The 21,212-nt window shown below is 46.6% G+C and overlaps 2 protein-coding genes, 1 non-coding gene and 1 pseudogene across 8 annotated transcripts in view; 1 reads left to right on the top strand and 3 right to left on the bottom strand.

Moving 5' to 3' along the window:
- COG7 (component of oligomeric golgi complex 7) overlaps positions 1 to 8,349 on the bottom strand; it is a 55,833-nt gene extending 47,484 nt beyond the window's left edge. For 3 of the 4 annotated variants that reach the window (XM_036460119.1, XM_036460121.1, XM_045589353.1), the window contains exons 1-3: positions 8,173 to 8,349; positions 1,036 to 1,184; positions 623 to 739 (exon numbers count right to left, since the gene is read on the bottom strand). In XM_036460119.1, the coding sequence (XP_036316012.1) occupies positions 623 to 739; positions 1,036 to 1,184; positions 8,173 to 8,341 (435 nt within the window). In that variant the 5' untranslated portion in view covers positions 8,342 to 8,349. The remainder of the gene's footprint in view (positions 1 to 622; positions 740 to 1,035; positions 1,185 to 8,172) is intronic. The other variant, XM_045589355.1, reaches the window with a different exon arrangement.
- Positions 8,350 to 9,343: 994 nt separating this feature from the next.
- Positions 9,344 to 9,440, bottom strand: LOC118731682 (annotated as a pseudogene).
- A 2,998-nt stretch (positions 9,441 to 12,438) lies between these two features.
- Positions 12,439 to 21,212, bottom strand: part of GGA2 (golgi associated, gamma adaptin ear containing, ARF binding protein 2) — a 43,082-nt gene continuing 34,308 nt past the window's right edge. For 2 of the 3 annotated variants that reach the window (XM_036460126.2, XM_045589356.1), the window contains 3 exons: positions 16,827 to 16,996; positions 14,003 to 14,113; positions 12,439 to 13,501 (listed from right to left, as the gene is read on the bottom strand). In XM_036460126.2, coding sequence (XP_036316019.2) covers positions 13,391 to 13,501; positions 14,003 to 14,113; positions 16,827 to 16,996 — 392 coding nt within the window. In that variant the 3' untranslated portion in view covers positions 12,439 to 13,390. The remainder of the gene's footprint in view (positions 13,502 to 14,002; positions 14,114 to 16,826; positions 16,997 to 21,212) is intronic. The other variant, XM_045589357.1, reaches the window with a different exon arrangement.
- Positions 15,634 to 15,739, top strand: LOC118731678. The gene has a single exon (XR_004991936.1). It is a non-coding gene; the product is annotated as a U6 spliceosomal RNA (small nuclear RNA).

Genomic DNA, 21,212 nt, shown 5'->3' with positions numbered 1-21,212 from the left:
ACCAGGACCATTCAGTCCACAGGTCAACACTCTATCCACTGAACCAAACCAGCCAGGGTGGAAAACTTCTGTTTTAATATATTTTTATTAATTTCAGAGAGGAAGGGAGAGATAGAAACATTAATAATGAGAGAGAATCATTGATTGGCTGCCTCTGGCACAACCCCTACTGAGGATCAAGCCCACAACCCAGGCATGTGCCCTTGACCAGAATCCAACCTGGGACCCTACAGTTCATAAGCTGATGCCCTATTCACTAAGCCAAACCAGCTAGGGATGGGAAAACGTTTTAAAAATTTTAATAGCCAGCCCTGGCCAGTGGATAGAGCGGACTGGAAGGTCCCGGGTTCGATTCTGGCCAGGGGCACATGCCCAGGCTGTGGGCTTGATCCCCAGTTGAGGGTGTGCAGGAGGACTACGAGGCTTTAGTCAGCAGAGGGTGTGAAGTAAGAGGGTGGAGATGCTCAGAGCACACTCAGGCGCTCCCTCCTCCATGTCTGACTGTTTCCATCTGTGGCCATCCCTGCCCCGATGGTTGTGAGTGAATGGTTATCTCATTAGTTTCCCCAAACCTCAAGTTCCCTAAACAGATTCCACAACATCCGCCAAACAAGACACCTACCTGAGTCTTGAATGTCTCCTCAATGTCAGCACTCAACGTGCTCCACTTGTCTGCTTCCTGAAGGGACTCGGCGGCGAGCTGCATCCTGGACTTCACCTGGTCGATTTCCACTAACACCTGCAAGGGAAAGGGGTCAAAATCCAAGGAAGCAGCTGTTCCATTTTCTCCGCCTCCATCGGTGACTTAACCCTAAGAATTGTGGCACATTCCTATTTTAGGGAGCTCCTAGGCCCCTCACAACACCAATCACATGGCTAAATGCCCAGTGGGTGCTGAACAGATGAATAAACTGAAAGAACGCAAGAAGAGAGCCATCTGAGTGCTTGCTAGCATTCTGAGCTAACTCGGGGCTCCCACTCTGAGTGAACATCGCCCAAAACCACAAGTCAGCACTCAGACAGGAGCCAAAATACCTGCATTGACTGAGATGTGTCCTGTTCAAATTTTTTAATGTCCTCCTTGACAAGAATCATTTGTTCTTTGAGAAAAGACGCCTCCTGCTTAAGGGCTTCAACATCACGGAGAACTTTGGGCATGTTCTGAAGGGCCTGGTGACTTGTTTCTGTAGCAAAAACCCAAGAACAGAAAGAGGAACCAAAGGTGAAAATTGGACCAGTCACCAATGAACAATATAAATCAGACAGGATGCGATTTGTCTATTAACCACACCATTTATTGACCCTGTGAGAAATGGGGGTTAGAGGGTACCATGGAGATGTTTCTCAGTAGTTAAGAGCATTGGCATGTGCACTGAAGAGTCTCGGATTCAATTAACAGTCAAATGCCCTAGCTGGTTTGGCTCAGTGGATAGAGCATTGGCCTGCAGAATGAAAGATCCCAGGTTCGATTCTTGTCAAGGGCACATGCCCAGGTTGTGGGCTCAATCCCCAGTAGGGGGCATGTAGGAGGCAGCCAATCAATGATTCTCTGTCATCACTGATGTTTCTCTCTCTACCTCTCCCTTCCTCTCTGAAATCAATAAAAATATATTAAAAAATAAAAGAAACAAACCAGCCAAGGGCATATATGTACCTGGGTTGTAGGTTTGTTACCTGGCCCAATAGAGGCACATGCAGGAGGCAACCAATTGATGTGTCTCTCTCTCTCCCCTCCTCCTCCCTTCCTTCACTCTGTATGGAAATCAATGGGGAAAATTTCCTCTGGTGAGGATTTTGAAAGGCAAGGCAGCAAAGGAAGGAAGGAAGGAAGGAAGGAAGGAAGGAAGGAAGGAAGGAAGGAAGGAAGGAAGGAGAGAGGGAGGGAGGGAGGGAGGGAGGGAGGGAGGGAGGGAGGGAGGGAGGAAAATGGGGGTGAAAGGAGAGCTGGCCTCTGCCAGGACCATATCCTCCAGACCGATGGGCAAGGGCCATATGATTGAATGCAATGCGCACCAACCGCCTGACCTACTTGCAATTGTTTTCCACCATCAATTGAGTTCAATTTTAACACCCTCTCCAAGGAGAGTGAATGAAGGACTCCGATACTAGAGGAATGCCAGTTATGAGGCAGGTGCTTTACACACTATCTATCACTTACTGTCTATGCCAATCACTGACAGCCACCTCTTACAATAAGAAAACGGAAGCCTGGAGAGGTCAGGTAACTTTCCCAAGCTTTCAGAGCCCAAACCAAGCCTTACAGACTCTCGGACCACCAGCACCTGCTTCAGTGAAGTTACCATCCAGGTCCCTCAGCCACCATCAAGAGATTCCTATTTAGGTCTGGCAGGACACCAAGTGAGACTGTGAGCGAGGAACCGAATTCTTTAATGTCTCAAGTGTAACATAAAGCTTGAACACCTCTGCAGACAGGATGTGTAATCTGGAAGGGGGGGAGGGTTAACAGCATAGCCCTTCAACCCTCTAATGCACATGTGTCAAACACAAGGCCCGCGGGCCAAATCCGTTCCGCCAGGCCTTGCAATGTGGCCCGCACCGCACTGTCATCACTGCACTCCGCTGCATTTCCATCACAATGACAGTTTATGACTGTTCAGTAAACCATTCGGCCCGCGATTTAGGCTGGATTTTATATTTTGGCCCCTTCTCTGATTGAGTTTGACACCCCTACTCTAATGAGATGTTCACTGGGAACCAACCAAAGCAGCCCGGGTCTTCTGTCCCACCAGGGGCTGGACAGACCTTCAGGGCATGAAGACGTACTCCGGGAGCCTGTTCATCCAGCTCTGACCGGGAACTACACCCAGTTTCCATCACGGACCCCACGTGAGATGCTGAGACAGAAAATGCCGGGACACACCGAGATTTCTTCGCACACTGTGTAAGTGCTGGAGTGGAACCCGGCTGCTCTCTACGTGCTAGGCCTCAGAGGCTCTCTTCAGGCCTGGCTGGTGCCCTGGGGACCTTTCCCTCTCTGCAGCCCCCCAAAAGGTAGTCCCCTCTTACACCATTTTAAAACTATCACTTTTAGGAGTTGCCTCCAGGAGGGTAAAGGTCAGACCTCACTTGCAAAGAGGTATGGGAGCACTGTTTTGTGACGGTAACATTCTCTGTCTTATGGAGGTCTGACATATCCTACTTACATACTTGTGAAAACTCATCACTCATCAGATAACATCCATGCATTTCATCTTATGTAGATTTTATCTAATGAAAAAACCTGTGCCCTGGTCAGCTGGCTCAGTTGGTTGGAGTATCGTCCCATGCACCAAAAGGATGTGGATTCAACTCCCAAACAGAGCACACACCTAAGTTGTGGGTTCGATAGCCAGTTGGAGGGTGTATGGAGGCAACCAACTGATGCTTCTATCTCACATTGATGTCTCTCTCTCCCTTCCTCTCTCTCTAAAAATCAATAGAAACATATCTTCAGGTGAGGATTAAAGGGGAAAAAATAAAGTTAAAAAAACTGTAAAGAAATACTGAATTATAACTGGAGGCCTGGTGCAGGAAATTTGTGCGGGATGGGGGGGGGGGGGGTGCACGCAGGGTCCCCTCAGCCCAGCCTGCACCCTCTCCAATCCAGGACCCCTCAGGGATGTCTGACTGCCAGTTTAGGCCCTACCCCACAGGGACATCCCTAAACCAGCAGTCAACATCCTTCTCACAATTGGGGACTGCCAGCTCCTAACCTCTCACCTGCCTGGCTGCCTGATTGCCCCAACTGCCTCTACTTGCTGGCCTGATCGTCCCCTAACACCCCCCTGCTAGCCTGGTGGCCCTCTAACTGCCCCCTGCCAGCCTGGCCACCCCCTAACTGCTTCCCTGCTGGCCTGATTGGCCCTAAACACCTCTACCTCAGCCCCCACCACCGTGGCTTTGTCCGGAAGGAAGTCAGACATCTAAAAGATGTCTGGTTGACCTGGTCTAATTGTTATATTACCCTTTTATTAGTATAGATGATTAGGGTTCTAATGGAAATATTTAGGGATGAAGTGTACTGTGTCTAAAACTTTCTTTAAAATCTACATCAAGTCCTGGCTGGTGTGGCTCAGCTGGCCTGGGCACCAAAGGGTCATGGGTTCGATTCCCAGTCAAGGGCATGTTCCTCAGGTGCAGGCTCTATCCCTGGCCCTGTCAGGCCTCGAGCAGGAGGCATAAATCAATGTGTCTTTCTCACATCTATGTTTCTCTCTCCTGCCCCCATCCCACCCTGGTCCTTCCTCCTATCCACTCTCTCTTTGGGTGAGGGTTTAATAATAAATAAAAATGTACATAAAAAATATAAGATGGATTAAGGATTACATGGATAAATTTATAACGAATAATAATATGTTCACTGTATCATCTGGACAATGGATAAATGCAGGTTCACTGTAAATTTTCTAAATGTTACTGTATGTCTGGCACCTCCACCCACAGCTGTTTAGTTCAAGAATCTGCCCTCGTTCTTTTTCTCCCCATCAGCCTCATTCAAACCCATCAGCAGTGCTCCCCTTTTTCCTCCTAAAAATGTCTTACTATTTCTCACCATATCCACTGCCATAACCCCAGGTGAAGCACCATCATCACTCTTCTGAACCTCAACAACAGCCTCCAGATGGGGACACAACCAAACTGTCACTCCTCTGCTTAAAACGCTTCCCCTGCCTTCACATTACACTCCTTTTAAGTAAAACCCAAACTCTTTCTAAAATTGATTTTCAGAGAGAGAGGAAGGGAGAGGGAGAGCAAGAGAAACATCAATGACGAGAGAGAATCACTGATTGGCTGCCTCCTACGTGCTCCACACTCAGGATGGAGCCCACAACTCAGGCCTGTGCCCTGACCAGGAACTGAATCTGCAACCTTTCCATGCACAAGACAGGCTGCCTCCTGCATGCGCCTGATGTTGGACACTGGCCAGGGCCCAAACTCTTTAATGTGACATTAAATCCCTGAATGATCCAGCCCTGCCTACCTGTCCAACCTAGGACTGGGTCTTGCTCAACAGTGTGTCTCTAGACCCGGGAAGAGTGTGTGCCCCCAAAATATTTGCTGACAGTGAATGAGCACATCAACCCCTCACTGAGGACCCTCACCATCCCGGCCAGCACCGCTGAGGAACTCCTCTTCACTGCAAACTTGGGCCTGGTCTCATCTTCCCTAAACATCAACCTCCGAAAGCTTCTCACAGCCAGAGGGATGAAACCCAAACCCTAGGAGAGACAAAGGGGCCTTGTGCCAGAAACCAATCACTGCCTCACTAATAGAGAGGCTGGTCAACCTTGAAGCTCTGAAAGGTCAGAGCCAACCACTCCCTATGGAACTGAGACAATGGTAACTGAGGCAACTTCCCAATCTTACTGATATGATAATCTGCTTATTACCTGCCTGAGGGCTATTGGTGTACCCCAAAGCTGCTTAAGGGTACTGGGTGTATCCCATAGCAGCCTCAATAAAAGGGATAGCAAGGCCAGAGCCTAGCTGCAGTCTTCCCTCTGAGAGGCTGACTCCCGCCTGGCCCCCCCATTTTCCCAAATTAACTCTTTTCTAATATCTCTCTCCATTTTAGTGTGCGGCCTCCTCCAGAAACCGGACCCTGCCTGAACGGGCCCTGAACCACGCAGGCCGTGTTAAGGGATCCCACAGCCTGAAATATGGTAGCAATCATACTTGGGTAAAAACTGCTGTTTGAATTTTAACCCTACTATTCTGACTTCGACCTTCACTTACTTGCTTTGTTCATCGCGCGATGGGCTTAGGGAGGATGAATTCAAATTCTAAGCAAGGTTACAGGCAGAACTTCCTTTTTTTTATTAAAGAGCCAGTCCTATGTACACTTAGTGGTTATCTCGATGCTGGCCTTGAAAACAATCCAATTCTACCCAACTGAGAAGGTGCACCTGGCATGGTATTGAGATTGTGGGCATATCTGGTCTCTGGGCTACAAGGTCAGACAGCTAAGTTTATCTTCATCATTCTTCAAACGGGCTAGAGCAAACTAGAAAGCAACATTTTATCTAGGAAGAACAGCAGAAAATTCCAAACAACAGTTTGTTGCAGAATGGGGGTTTTCCTTCTCAGAACCTTTAAAAAGAACTAGCTGCCCCTGAAGCGGTGCAGTTGTGTGGAGTCCGCCTGTGTGTGGTGCTCTTGCGGCTGTCCTGGCCAGATATTTCAATAAATCTTTGCCTGCTTTTTTTTAATAAATCATCAGCCTCCGGTGGTCTTATTTTGAACCCAGGGTTCGACCCCACAAGCCTTCACAGTTTGAGCCCAAGCTGCTCTCCTGCCTTATCTCCAGCAGAAGTTCCCCCATGAGAGCAGGATCCTCTGGTAATAATAAAGATGATGATGAGACTGACGGAGCTGTTTAACACAGAGAGGCTGCAAAGCACTATATTGGCTAAGAGCTGGGCTCTGCAACCCGTTGCCTGGATTCAAATCCAGACTCCCCGATTCATTAGCAATATGATGCGGGACAAGTTACTTCTCTCAGCCACACTTTCTCCAACTACAAAGTGGAATAATAGCTGTGCCCACTTCCCAGGCTGTTATCCAGCTTAAACTAGGTAATCGTGCCAGTAAGAGGGCACTGTTAACCTTCTGGCCGGGACATTCGTCAGAGTGCAGCCCTTCACTGTGGAATATTAGGAATATTAGGCATCGCTGTCAATCTTGGTGACATTCTCCACCACTTCAACTAAAAATAATCCCAATTTCCAAATATCCCGGGGAGAGGGGCAGGCATTCCCACCTTGGTGGAGAACCACGTAGTTAACGCATGTACAGCACTTAAAACAGGGACTGACACACCAAGGACTCAAATATTTGCTGTTCTTAATGTCCTCCCCCTGTGCCCTGTGAACTGCACCCTCTTCCAGTTTTCCCGGCTCGTGTTCTAGTCTCAGTAAAGCCACACCCCATCGTCCCCAGGACAAGCTCCAGAAGGGGCATTTTTCATCCTCAGTGCCCATTTCTTGACACACATAGTAGAAGCTCAATAATTAGTAAAAGACGCAAAGTACAATAAAGAATCTAAAGTGAAATAAGCATCCTTTTCTATAACCTTTGTTAAAAGGTCTATTTACCGAACCCTAAGCTTCCAGTGGGCAGCTGCTGACCTTGTCCTTCCCAGAGCTCAGCAGGGAGATAGGCGCAGTCCACTCCGAATAGACAGTGGGTGAAAGTCAGGTGGAGGACTTCGCGAGATGGCTGCTGGTGTGTGTTTTTAAAACTAACTACCCTTAAAGAACCTTGCAGTCTTTATTCTGACCAGCCCGGCTTGCTCGCTGCAATGAATTTGCAGGAACATGACGCCGCCCAGATGTGTCTTTGCCATTCACCTCTGTCATGCCTTTACCATATGTAAAGATCAGTGGATTATTACTTAACTAGAGGCCTTTTGCACGAAATTTGTGCATGGGGCAGAGGCAGTCCCTCAGCCTGGCCTGTGCCCTCAAAATCCGGACCCCTGGGCTGGGGGGAGGATGACAGGTCTAAACTGGCAGTTGGACATCCCTCTCGAGATACAGGATGCTGCATGCACCAGTGACCATACTTTTCATACAAGTGAAAGGCATCTTGCTATTGTATGGGCAGTTACAGTTTTTTGCCCTGATAGAAAGTGGTACATAACATGACCTTCTGAGGCAGTAGTACCATTTCCCCCCATCTTATGGGTGGAAAAACTGAAGCAGAGAGAAGGTAAGTAATTGGCTTTGTCGCACAGCTGTAAGTGTCAGAATCAGGGCTAACCACAAAATGTGCAAGCCAGAGTTCATGCCTGTCATCGCTACACCATCCTGTTTTGTCAGTGTTAGAGTAGCCTTGCCAGGTTTTAATTTTTAAACCTAAGCCACTGTTCCAATGTATAGGGTGGGACCCCTAGGCCTGGCCGGCAATCAAGGCTGATCAGTGGGGCCACCGCCTGGGCTGGCTGGCCTGGCACCGCCCCCCTCCTTCATCCCCCCCCCCCCCCCCATTCCGCAGGTGGTTCCGCTGTTTGGTCAATTTGCATGTTAGGGTTTTGTAGAGATATCCTTAAAGTTAATTATTTTAGCTTACGTTTTGTAAGGAAACCACAGCACCGCCCGGGGGCCCGCGGGAGGACAGAGCCCACCTGCCCTCGCCCCGGGAAGCCCGGCCGCCGCCGCTCGGCGCGCTCACCCTCCACGGCGTGGTTCACCTCCTGGATGAACAGCTGCAGCTTCATCACCAGCGTGGCCGCGTGCCCGTCCGCCTTCCCCGCCGCCGCCTCCTTGGGGCCGGCCCTGAAAGCCGCGTTGATCCACTCCTTCACGTCGAAGTCCTCGGCCAGGAACCTGGAGTAGTCCATGGCCGCCGCCCGCCCCGGCCAGAGCCCGGCGCCGCCCGCGTCAGCAGCCGCCGGCGGCCGGAAGGGCCCTCGCCGCGCGCCGTACCTCTCCCGGAAGTGGGGGCCGTTGCCATAGAGAGCGCTGGCGCGGGGCGTCTGGGGAGCTGGAGGAGCTCCCACCGCCGTGTGAAAAATCAATTTTTTTTAAAATCAAGTAACATAAACGTTAGGGTTTCTGGACTCATTTCTGTTCTACTACCTGTCCTTATAATACTGCTAAGCTATTTTTATTACTGTCATTTATTATATAGTAATTTTTGAAATCCAGTAGTGTAAGCCCTCCCACTTTCTTTTTTAAAATGTTTAGCCACAGCCTTGGCCTCTACCCATTAGAGGCCAACAGCAACCCTCACTTAAATGTGACAATCAGAGAGGTCTCCACACATTGCTGTCCCTAGCCAGAGCAGTTCCCCGAGGACCTCGTTTAGATTTTCTCTCAGCAATATCTTGTAGTTGCACATTGTAAATGTCTTGTATCTTTATTAAATTTATTCCAAAGTGTTATATTCATTTTAATGCTCTTATGAATATAATTATTTTGTTTTACAAGTACAATTTTTATATATTTATCCCATACCTTTGGCATTTACTGTCTCAGTATTTGCACCTCACCAAATTTTTAAATTTTATTTTATAAGGTGAACTTTAATTATGGGCAAGGCAAGTCCACCCTTCTACTGGAAGCCAGTTGGACAAGCTAAGAGGAAATAGCAAATGAAAGGTGAGTATTAGCTAACTGCCATGTGGTATCATAGTCACTTTACATATATTAACTCATTTAATTTTCAAAACAATCCTACTACCCACGTTACAGGGGAGGACTCTACAGAGGATATTTTCCGTGTCACATGGCTATGTAGAGGCAGTGGCAGTAGTGAAAGTAAACACAATTACAACTAAGGTCTGACTTCATTATTTCAAACTGTTAGGACTTTGGAAGACGTCCAACTTTTTTTTTTTTTTTTAAATATGGAACACTTTATGAATTTGCGAATCAACCTTGTGCAGGGGCCATGCTGTATCATTCCAATTTTAGTGTATGTGCTGCCGAAGCAGGTACAAGACCTCAATCTTTAAAAGCAGATGTACCTGGGGCCTGTAACGCTAAAGTGTTTCTTCATCTTTAAAAACTACCTCTGAAAACTACATTTTTTCTGAATAAACATGGTAGACTTGGGTTTGCACTGGATGAGGGTACAAAAGGCCGAGTTAACTTCATTCTGGGTGACATTGAGTGTGCCTAGCCCTAGCAGGCTCACCTCGGATAGACCCGGGTTTGATTCTGGTCAAGGGCACATACCTCAGTTGCAAGCTCCTCCGGGCCGGGCCCTGGTTAGGGCTTCTGCAGGAGGCAAATAATCAATGTGTTTCTCTCACATTGAAGTTTCTGTCTTCCCCTCTCTCCTCACTCTGAAAATCAATGGAAAAATATCCTTGGGTGAGGATTAAAAAATAAAAATTTTAAAAAGTGTGGTTTGGCTCAGTGGATAGTGTCAGCCTGCAGACTGAAGGGTCCCAGGTTCGATTCCAGTCAAGGGCATGTACTTTGGTTGCGGGCAATTCCCCATAGGGGGTATGCAGGAGGCAGCTGATAGATGTTTCTCTCATCTATGTTTCTAGCTCTCTATCCCTCTCCTCTCTCTTCCTTTCTGTAAAAAATAAAGTATATTTTTTTAAAGTGTGCCTTAACTGTGTAATTTTATCTGAGGACACTGCCTGCTTTGTCCTTGTTTGGCTCCCCTCTTTCCAGATGGGGTATCAAATCGCACCTTTAAAAACACAAAAACAAAAAAACCATAGCTAGTATTCCAGGACACAATTCTGTTTCCTTAGTAAAAAAAAAACAAAAAAAACACACACAAGCACACTAGTGACAGATTTTGTGGTTTGGGGCTGGTGTCTTCTATATGGGAATGTATCCAAAGAATGTGTGACTACTCGCAGACACTGCAGTTGTCCAGCACTTTGCATTTTAGAATATCGCTTTCCACCTTGTATATTTTTTAATGGTAACATGTTCTTTAAGCCATTTACCCTTTCACCACTTACTATCTCCATAGCCCTTTGATGCTCAGCAAAGCAGCATCTTCCATTCACTGAAGAGCTGAGGGGAGGAGTAACTGCAGTGGCCAGACACGGAGAAAACATCACAACATGACAAACTACCTTGTGGCTGTGGAAAGTCCGTTGTTTTTGACAGATGGCAGTGAGCAGGGCGCGCAGTGCGGGGGCACTGAATGCTGGTGTAAACACCTTGAATTTGATTGCATAGCTTTTCAGACATTAAGAACCACTCAGAATTTTCCAGCAAGGGATCAGGTACCCAGACTTGTTATAGAATTCTGGTGATAGCAAGTACCATGGCTCAGAGAACTGAGGTAGGCAACTAGTGTGAATGCAGGGAGAGCAAGATGTGGTAGTATTTAGAAATAAAGATCGAGACAAGGGTACCAAGTGGAATGACTGGAGCAGGAATGAAGGGTCCGTGAGGGCTCAGATAGATACTTTCGAATAGAAAACTTAGTCCTGGCCAGGGGCCTCAGTGGTTAGTGTCAGCCCACTCACCAAAGGTCGCAGTTCCTTTCCTGGCCAAGGGCTCATACCTGGGTTGCAGGTTCATCTCCCAGTCCCATTTGGGTACGTGGGGGAGGCAACCAATTGGCGTGTCTCTCTCACACTGATGTTTCTCTCCAGCCCCTCCCCCATTCACTATAATATATCTAAAAACAATGGAAAAATATCTTCCAGTGAGGATTTAAAAGCAAATAGTTAAAAAAAAAAAAAAAAAAAAAAGGACGAAAAGAAAAGAAAAAGAAAATATAGGTGGAAACAGGGAGGAGGTTGGGTTCTATTCCAAACATTTGGGGTTTGAGGCAGCAGTGGACCCTCCAGACAGAGAGATCCACTGCTGGCTTGAAACATGGATCCGACGTCAGCACGGTGGAAGCTTGAAACGGACCCATCTAGAGGTGCACTGCCCACAGTGCTTAAAAAAGAATGAGGACTACACCCTGGAGAAACACAGGGACAGAGGGGAAGTCAGAGGTAGGTCAAGAACTGGGGTGAACAGGATTCCAGGAGTTCAGGCAGGAAAATACTGACCCCCTCCACCCGGGAATGTGGATTTTTCTCTTCCCACTAGAACAGAAGATGAGGAAAGGTAGGAACTCTGGTGCTGCTGTACGGGCAGGGCCTACAATAGTGTCTGCCTCATAGTCGCTGGCCAAATACTTAAGTGAATAAGAGGATAAGGACTGAGCTTGAAGTGATGAATGAACTTGAAAACTAGAGGACTGATAACATACATCAGGGCCACATTCAGGACCACGCTGTCCCCTCCTCCCCCTGTCCACCACACCCTAAGCAGACCCCACTGCAGCAGAGGTCAGATGCAGGAGTTCACCTCTGAACAATGTAAGTCTCACTCACACATTGTGATGGCAGTTCTTCCCAGGCTGACACGGTCATTATAGAGGGTGAAATGGCTAGTCTATAAAAGCTATACTAAGCGTGTGAGCATTAAAGTAATTTTAGCTTAAAATGAATCTTATGTGCACTATGCCAAGTGAAGAAATCACCCCATCATTTATGTTTTATGCGTTTTCTCATTTGCTTAAAAATTAGCATGCACCTTTCCCCACCAATCAGTGTTGGCAGATTTCCAACTAGATGTAGACGTTGAAAGAGCAGGCTATACAGTGCCACATTTTGTGATAAAAAGCCCCCAAAGAGCCTTGCAGTTTCTGAGGTAGAATCCTGCCCACACAGGTGAGCTGCTGGGACTTCTTCAGGCCATGCAGGGCTTGTTAATCAGCACAGAGTGGGTGCTAAGTTCACTGCACACCTGACTTTCCCCTGACCCGTGAGTGTAACAGAAACCCAATCTCTTCCCCAGCACTGCTAGACCCAGGGGCTTGTGGCTTCCCTGAAGCCACTGAGGCCCCTGGTCCCTCATGAAGTCTTCCTTCTGTCCTCAATAAAGGCCACGCCCTTTGGGCCGATCATCTCTGAATGCAACGGGCTTTACACCTCCTTCAATCAAAACTTCAAAAAGTAAATTTGCTACACAGGTATTTATTCAGTGACTTTCTGTATTTAGTCACCATTTAAATCACTGCTAAGCTCTTTTCATATCTATTTGCATCACAGTTCATCTTGGGTTGCGAAGGCAACAGACGAGGGGGAGCCTGCTAGCTACGATGTACGGTGACTGGCACTGCGCCACCCGGGCTCTAAGTACATGCCTGGGCAGACGGGATGGAGATGAGGGTCCCGAGTAAGGGCCCAGACAGGCTGCACAACCCGCGGAGCCTAAGGCCTGAGTGAGGCCTGGGATCTGCGTTCCCCGCCGCCCTGAGGTCCAGCTGTGGGAGGTTCGAAGGCACAGTGGTGAAGAACATGACTGGCCACCAAGTGTGGTCCTCTGGTCGGTGCAGCCTCTTGCCTGGAAAACATGCGACACGCATTCCATCTAGAAGGTCTTTGGAACACGTGCCAGCTGCATTCCCTAGTGGAAGTGGAAAGAGTGCCCCAGAAGCACCCTCTGCCCCAAGACCCACTGGGTCCCTGTTAAGGTCCCTGAGAGCAGCAACCTGGGAGCAACCAAGACTTTCAGAGGCTGACAAGGCACAGAGTGGATGAGTGACAAGGTAATACATGAAAACAACAGCTTTGGCTATAAAATGTCCCGCCTGAGGCAGAAGACCAGTGTCCAGACAGAACAGATATGCTCGTAGCAGGCGGTTGCAGAAATGCTTCTGCACTTTGCATACTGACCACATCCAAGTTCTGTTCCACCCTCCCATGAACCCGGTACAGTGTGTTCAAGCGCACCCCCCCCCCCCCCCCACACACACACACAGAGTACAAAACAAGCCAGAGGCTGGCATCTGGAGGCTGCATCAGGACAGCACTCCTGGCAGTCTGCGCTCAGTCACTGTGATTAGTCCCATGTAGACAGCACAAGGAACATTGCCTACACTCGAATGGCAGGGTGTGTCTGGAAAAAAGTTAGGCTGCACCCAAGACTGCCAGGTCTGGAAAGTCTTTCACTTCTCCTACTTCGCTGAAAGGCTGTCCGCCCTGGTTGAATGTCAGCTTATACCGTAACCGGATTGGCTCCTAGGCAAAGATAGAAGATAAATTAGTGAGAAGCAGCAGAGAGAAGAGCACAAAGTAAAAGCCTTTCCCATGCAGTAGTCACCAAGCAACAGTGCATGCCTGTTAACTCGACCAGGTGAGGGCTTCACGCTGTGACACCCTGGATAGACCCCGGGGATTACCAACACAAGAGGAGCCAGGTCCACAGCCTGGCATTCAAGTCCTTCATCCCACACTTGTGCGATCCTGAGCTGGACCACTGCTAAGAGGCCAGCTGAGGACAACAGACAGGCCTCACCCTTTCAGACTCCATGTAACAGGGAGAGTTTGTCCCTCCCTTGGTTCCCAACCATGACAATCTCGTCCCCGGGCTTCTTTCAATAGCCCCAAAGGAAAACACACTCTAGCAGGGAACAGCCGCCACCACTCCCAACCACCAGAGACTTCAGAGGAAGACTTCAACATGCCACCCTATAGTTCAGGGGCCCGCCCACCTCCCTGCTGTTAGAAACCAGAACATACTTTGTGTGGATTGTCAAGCAGCAGCATCTGAGAGATCACGGCCGGAGGCATCAAAGGACTGAACGCTGGGAGCTGGGAGCTGGACGCCGGCTGCAGTTTCACTCTCATTGACTACAAGGATGGGGGAGATCCAACGTGTCATTTCTAATAAATGACAGCTTTAATATGGGATCAGGTGAATAGGAGAGCTTGACCCGCACCCCACCAACTAATGGCAGGATTCAAAAGATGCTTCCTCCCACAGGCAGAATGTGTCAGTCCTTGGGTTCGGAGAGGCACATGCAGAGCGAGGGCACATCTGGAATTGAACTCCAACTCAGGCTCTCTCTTGGATAAATATTTAACCTTGGATAAATATTTAACCTTTCCAAGCCTTAGAACAATAATTTATGAAACAGACGTAATAACAACACATGCCCCACATGATCACCAAGAGAATGAGAAAGTGGATCTTGGGCCCAAGCTGATTTGACTCAGTGGATAGAGCATTGACCTGTGGACTGAAAGGTCCTGGGTTCAATTCCAGTCAAGGGCACATGCCCACATTGTGGGCTCAATCCCCAGTAGGGAGCATGCAGGAGGCAGCCGATCAATGATTCTCATCACTGATGTTTCTCTTGCCCCCTCTCCCTTCTTCTCTGAAATCAATAAAAATATATTTTTAGAAATGTATCTTGGCCCTGGTCAGGCAGCTCAGCTGGTTAGAACATTGTCCTGATATCCCAAGGTTGTGGATTCAAGCCCTGGTCAGGGAACATACAAGAATCAACCAATGAATGCATCAATAAGTGGAACAATAAATCAATGTTTCTCTCTTTCAAATCCGTAAGAATTAAAAAATTTAAGAAAATGTGCACAAAAAAAAGAAAGAAAATGTGTACTTTGCCCTAACCAACTTGTCGGCCTGTGAACTGAAGGGTCCCAAGTTCGATTCTGGTCAAGGGCATGTACCTTGGTTACGGGCACATCCCCAGTGGGGAGTGTGCAGGAGGCAGCTGATCAATGTTTCTCTCTCATCGATGTTTCTAACTCTCTATCCCTCTCCCTTCCTCTCTGTTAAAAAAATAAAAAAGAATGTCAACTTTGGTGTCTGACTTCTTAAAAAAAAAAAAAGGTCTGCTTTGAATCTTTCCTTTCAGGACATGCTCCTTCCCTATCTTTTGTGATTCCAGTATTGCCATTCTTGTGGGGCCCTCCTCCTCTTGTGAAGGGGTGGACCTAATATCCAAATTGACCCGAGTACCTCATATCCCTGGACACTAATTGCCAAGGCCCACAAGGAACACCATAGTGCCAATCCTATCCATGTTTTCTTGGCAATTAGTCAGACTGCCTCGTGCCAGATGAGTCTTTCTTTCTCCTTCCCCTCGCCCCCTCACTTTAGGATGTGTTTTTATTGATTTTAGAGAGGAAGAGAGAGAGAGAAAAACATCAATGTGAGAAATGCCTCTAGAACTTGCCCCCAAAACCTCGGTAGGTGTCCTGATGGGGAATTGAGCCCACAGCCTTTTGGTACATGGGACAACGTCCCAACCAGCTGAGCCACCTACCAGGGTTCTTTCTTTTTTCTCTCTCTCTTCCATATTCATTGAATTTTACATTTTAAAAAAGTGTTTTAAAATTTTCAATTAGTGGTCACTTCAGCAGCACATATACTAAAACGGAATGATACAGGGAAGACTGGCATGGCCCCTGAGCAAGGATGACACGAAAATTCCTGAAGCATTACATAAAAATTTAAAAAAATCAATTATATCCCTACTCCAGTGGTCAGCAAACTGCGGCTTGCGAGCCACATGTGGCTCTTTGGCCCCTTGAGTGTGGCTCTTCCACAAAATACCACGGCCTGGGCAAGTCTATTTTGAAGAAGTGGCATTAGGAGAAGTTTAAAACATTTGGCTTTCAAAAGAAATTTCAATCACTGTACTGTTGATATTTGGCTCTGTTGACTAATGAGTTTGCCGACCACTAGCCAGTTTGGCTCAGTGGATAGAGCATCCACCTGGGGACTGAAGGAACTAGGTTTGATTCCAGACAAGGGCATGTACCTCAGTTGCACGCTTGATCCCCATCCCTGGTGAGGGCCTGTGCAGGAGGCAACCAATCGATATGTCTCTCTCACATCAATGTTTCTCTCTCTCTCCTTCTCCTCCTCCCTTCTAAAAAAATCAATGGAAAAATATCCTCTGGTGAGGACAAAAAAAAAAAAAACACAACCCAAACTTAAAAATCAATCAATAAATAAATTTTCCAACTACAGTTTACATTCAATATTATTTTGTATTAGTTTCAGGTGTACAGCATAGGAGAGTTTCCTTCTGAGATACAAGAGTTAAGAACCAGGTGATTCTAGAGCTGCTAGCACTGTTTTCCTGCTTTGGGAAGAGTCTGTCACAGAACAGGCTCCCAACAGGAAAGCAGTAAGAAGAGGGAAGAGACAGGTTCCTAAGGAATCCTCTAAGAATCTACCTGGACCAGAATTTAAGGGATCACCAGCAGAATGAGCCAATAAAGTCCCCATTTTACCTTCAACCACTTTTTTAAAATATACTTTTATTGATTTCAATCATGAAAGAGAATCACTGATCAGCTGCCTCCTGCACACCTGACATTGAGGATCGAGCCCGCAACCTGGGCATGTGCCTTGACCAGTAACGGAACCATGACCTCCTGGTTCCTAGGTCGATGCTCAAACACTGAGCCATGCTGCTGAGTACCTTCAACTACTTTGAGTGAAGATTCTATCCTTCCACCTAATTGAGAGATAATGGATCTGGTGCTCAGAAATTACAAACTCAAACCATCTACCCAGTGAATGGCTCACCTTTGGCACGGCCACCTGAAACATAATGTCCCAGACAGGCTGGGTGGCAGTGCTCATCATGGTCAGCAGGAGCACTTGCACCTCGGGGTGGCCAGGGACCCCCGTCTGGGAAAAGTGGAGCAAAATTCGGAATCCATTCCGGTCGTACACGATGATCGGAGGCAGGCTGCCTGGTAGAGAAGGGCAGAACCGAGAAACGTTAGTGCTGCTGTAACGACCAGACAGCCACGCCTGGAGGCACGTACACCTTCCCACCGAATGCTGGTGCTCCTCCGGTGGGAGCAGCTCAGGGATTAGCCTCGGCACTGCCGAAAGCCAGGTCCTACGGCTTCTAGTTGGATGTTCAAAACCCTCATAGACCTCTCCCACCATCTAACCATCCTAAGCACATTACCAGGTGTTTTTTAAGAGAGCTTTTAAAAAAGGAGATAAGATTATGATTAATATAATGTATGAACACTATGAAAAATACAGCATATCAAAGAACATCATTTTTTAAAACAAACGAACAAAAAACAAACAGCCTTATATGGAAAAAAATAAACATCCTTAATTCTACCCAGAAAAAAGCACTGCTAACCTCTACGCCTGTTTTCTTCTGGTCTCTTATATATGACTATACCCTCGCCCTCCCATATTTAACTTGGAAAAACTATACAGACAGCAGATCTCTTCCAATTAACAGGTTCAACGGCATTCCAACAGAAATCCTAAAGGAAAGGTTTTAATGTTGCTAGGAAATGATTCTACATCTCATTTAGTGGGAAAAACAAAGACATGAGACTAACCATAGAGAAAAAGGAGAGAGGGGGAGGGAGGTACAGCGATTTGCATTAACAAATACTCAGATAGCACAAACTAGCAAGTCAAGCAAAGTGGTATAAAACAAAGCATGCAAAACAGATCCAAATGTGAGAGCATAACATGTTAAGAACATATATTTAATAAACGCAGACACCAGACTAATGATCTAGAAAATAATTTTAATGAATCTTTGTCTCATGACAACCATCACTTATCAAAAGGCAAATATAAAAATACAGTTCCAAAACTCTGGCCCATGTGGCTCAGTTAGTGTCGGCCCATGCACCAAAGGTCATCAGCTCGATTCCAGTCAGGGCACATGCCCAGGTTGTGGGCTCAATCCTTAGTAGGGGACATTATAGGTGGCAGCTGATGGATGATTTTCTCTCACATTGATGTCTCTTTCTCTCTCTCTCTCCCACCCCCTCTCTTGTTAAAATATCAATAAAAAAAAAAAAATTTTTTTAATATCCTATAAAATAAAAGCCCAGCAACAGATCGGCATAACAATCAGAATGACTATGACTGGTCAACCAGCCACTATGATGTGCAGTGACCACCAGGGGGCAGATACTCAATGCAGGAGCTGCCCCCTGGTGGTCAGTGTGCTACCACAGTGGGAGCACCACTCAGCTAACCAGGATGAGAGGCTGCTCCTGCAGCGAACCTCAGGCTGATGGGCAGGAATCCGGGCTGGGCCGCCGCCTGGGCCACCGCCTCCTCCTTCTCCTCCTCCTCCTCCTCCTCCTCCTCATTCCCAGCTGCTCCTCCAGATGCCCACAGGCTGTGTAGTACCGCCATGCAGCCAGGCTCACAGAGCTGACACCAGAAGGTGGGAGGCGGGTTCGTGGCCACTGTGGTACTGAGATCTACTCCGCCACCTCTCAGTGCTACTGTCCCCGGCCCCACCCAGATTGGGTCCTCTGGAGAGGTGAGTGCTCCGGCTCCATGGAAGATGTAGTTGCTCAAAGGGCGGGTCCACAGTCCCTCAGCTGACTAGGATGAGGGGTGCTTCCACAGCGGGTCAATCCCCGCAGACCATTCCCCCACCGGTGCATGAATCGTGTGCACCAGGTAGTATTTAACAATTAAACTGCCAAAGATTCAAAAGACAATACCTATAAGGGATTGTGGTTGATTATAGAGTTAAAGCAACCTTTCTAGAAGGGAGCTTTGACAATGCAGATCAAAAATGTTTAATTGTCTACACCAATGTTTTTACTTTCATTTATTTATTTATTTATTATTTTATTTATTTATCGTTAATCTTCACCCGAGGATATTTTTCCATTGATTTTTCGGGAGAGTGGAAAAGAGAGGGAAAGATAGAAACACATCCTGCATGAGCCTCAACCAGCGCCTGGGCTGGGGAGGAGCCTGCAACCAAGGTATGTGCCCTTGACAGGAATAGAAGCCAGGACCCTTTGGTCCGAAGGCCAACACTCTACCCATTGTGCCAAACTGGCTATGGCCAGCATTTCTACTTTTAAGAATATATCCAGCCCTAACCATTTTGGCTCAGTGAATAGAGCTTTGGCCTGTGGACTGTAGGGTACGGAGTTTGATTCCAGTCAAGGGCATGTACCTTGGCTGCAGGCACATCCCCAGTAGGGGGTGTGCAGGAGGCAGCTGATGGATGTTTCTTTCTCATCAATGTTTCTAACTGTCTATCCCTCTTCCTTCCCCTTTGTAAAAATCATTAAAATATATTTAAAAAAAAGAATATATTCTGCATGGGGGGACATGGAGAATATCATTATAAGTCAGTCAGAGAAAGACAAGTACCATATAATCTCACTCATATGTGGAATCTAATTAACAAAATAAACTGACGAACAGAGAGGATCCAGAGGCATGGAAGCAGGGAACAGAGTGCAGAATCTCGGAGGGAAGACGGGGGAGGGTGGATGGATGGGAGGTAATCAACCAAAGACATGGTATGTATATACAGCCTGGGCAAGGGGAGGGGGACAGCGGCAGACTGGAAGGGGTAACTGAGGAGAAAAGGGGACGTATGCAATACTTTGAACAATAAAGATTTAAAAATTAATAAATTAAAATTAAAAATTAAAAATGCAATGAAATTTAAAATAAACACACACACAAACAAAAAAATCAAAAAAGAAAAAGAATATATCCAATTCAGCCCTGGCCAATGTTCTCAACGGTTAGAGTATCAGCTCACATGCCAAAGGATTTGAGTACCGGTCAAGGGCATGAACCTGGTTGGGGTTTCTCACATCAATGTTTCCCTCTCTCCCTTCCACTCTCTCTAAAAAAGAAAAAGAAAAAAAAAAATCAACGGGAAAACAAAAAAATAAAAAGCTATCAACAAAACAAGAAAGCCCACTGTATGGGAGAACATATTTGCAAATGTTACCACTGATAAAGGTTTAATCTCCAACATCTACAGACAGCTTATACAACTAAATAAAAGGAAAATGAATGATCCAATTAAAAAATGGGCAATGGATGTAAATAGAATATTTTCAAAAGAAGACAAAAGGAAGGCCAAGAGGCACATGAAAACATGCTCAAAGTCACTAATTATCCAAGAGATGCAAATCAAAACAACAATGCAGTACCATCTCACACTTGTCAGAATGGCCAACATCAACAAATCAACAAACAACAAGTGTTGGCGAGGTTGCGGAGAAAAAGGAACCCTCGTGCACTGCTGATGGGAATGCAGACTGGTGCAACCACTGTGGAGAACAGGGTGGAGTTTCCTCAAAAAACTGAAAATGGAACTCCCATTTGACCCAGTAATCCCACTCCTAGGATTATATCCCAAGAAACTAGAAACACCAATCAGAAAAGATATATGCACCCCTATGTTCATAGCAGCACAATCTACAATAGCTAGAATTTGGAAACAGCCTAGGTGCCAGTCAGCAGATGATTGGATCAAAAAACTATGGTATATCGACACAATGGAATACTATGCTGCCATAAAAAAGAAGGAATTCTCATCATTTGCAGCAACCTGGATGGAATTGGAGAACATCATGCTGAGTGAAATAAGTCAGTCAATGAAAGAGAAACACCACATGACCTCACTCATTTATGGATAATAAAGAACACTATAAACTGATGAACCAAAAGATAGATATAGAGACAGTAAAGCAACAAGCAGACTGTCAAATCACAGAGGGGAGGGGAGGGAGATCTGGGGGAGATAATAGATCAACCGAACGACTTGTAAACATGCATATAAGTACAACCAATGGACACAAAACTCTGGGAAGGGTGGGTATGTATGGGAGGGGTGGGGGCAATGGTAAAATATGTACACAGATAATGATTTAATAAAAAAACTAAATTAAAAAAAAAGATCCATAGAGGAAGAGAATCACCAATCAATTTCTTAATTTCCTTCTCATTCCTCCTCTTCTGAATTATTTCAAGCCACACTGAACATTCCCTCTTGATTCCAAATGAATGAACATCAAGTCCGTAAGCAGATTCAATCACCCTAGTTAAATTCCACCTGACAATATCCTTCACAGCATCCACCCCAAGACAAAGAAATCATCCTATCTAATAAAAGAATAATATGTAAATTGACTGTCAATCCAACAC

This window comes from Pipistrellus kuhlii, unplaced genomic scaffold (assembly GCF_014108245.1).
Source record: "Pipistrellus kuhlii isolate mPipKuh1 unplaced genomic scaffold, mPipKuh1.p scaffold_m20_p_31, whole genome shotgun sequence".
Taxonomy (NCBI): domain Eukaryota; kingdom Metazoa; phylum Chordata; class Mammalia; order Chiroptera; family Vespertilionidae; genus Pipistrellus; species Pipistrellus kuhlii.
This window is presented reverse-complemented; position numbering and strand designations above follow the sequence as displayed.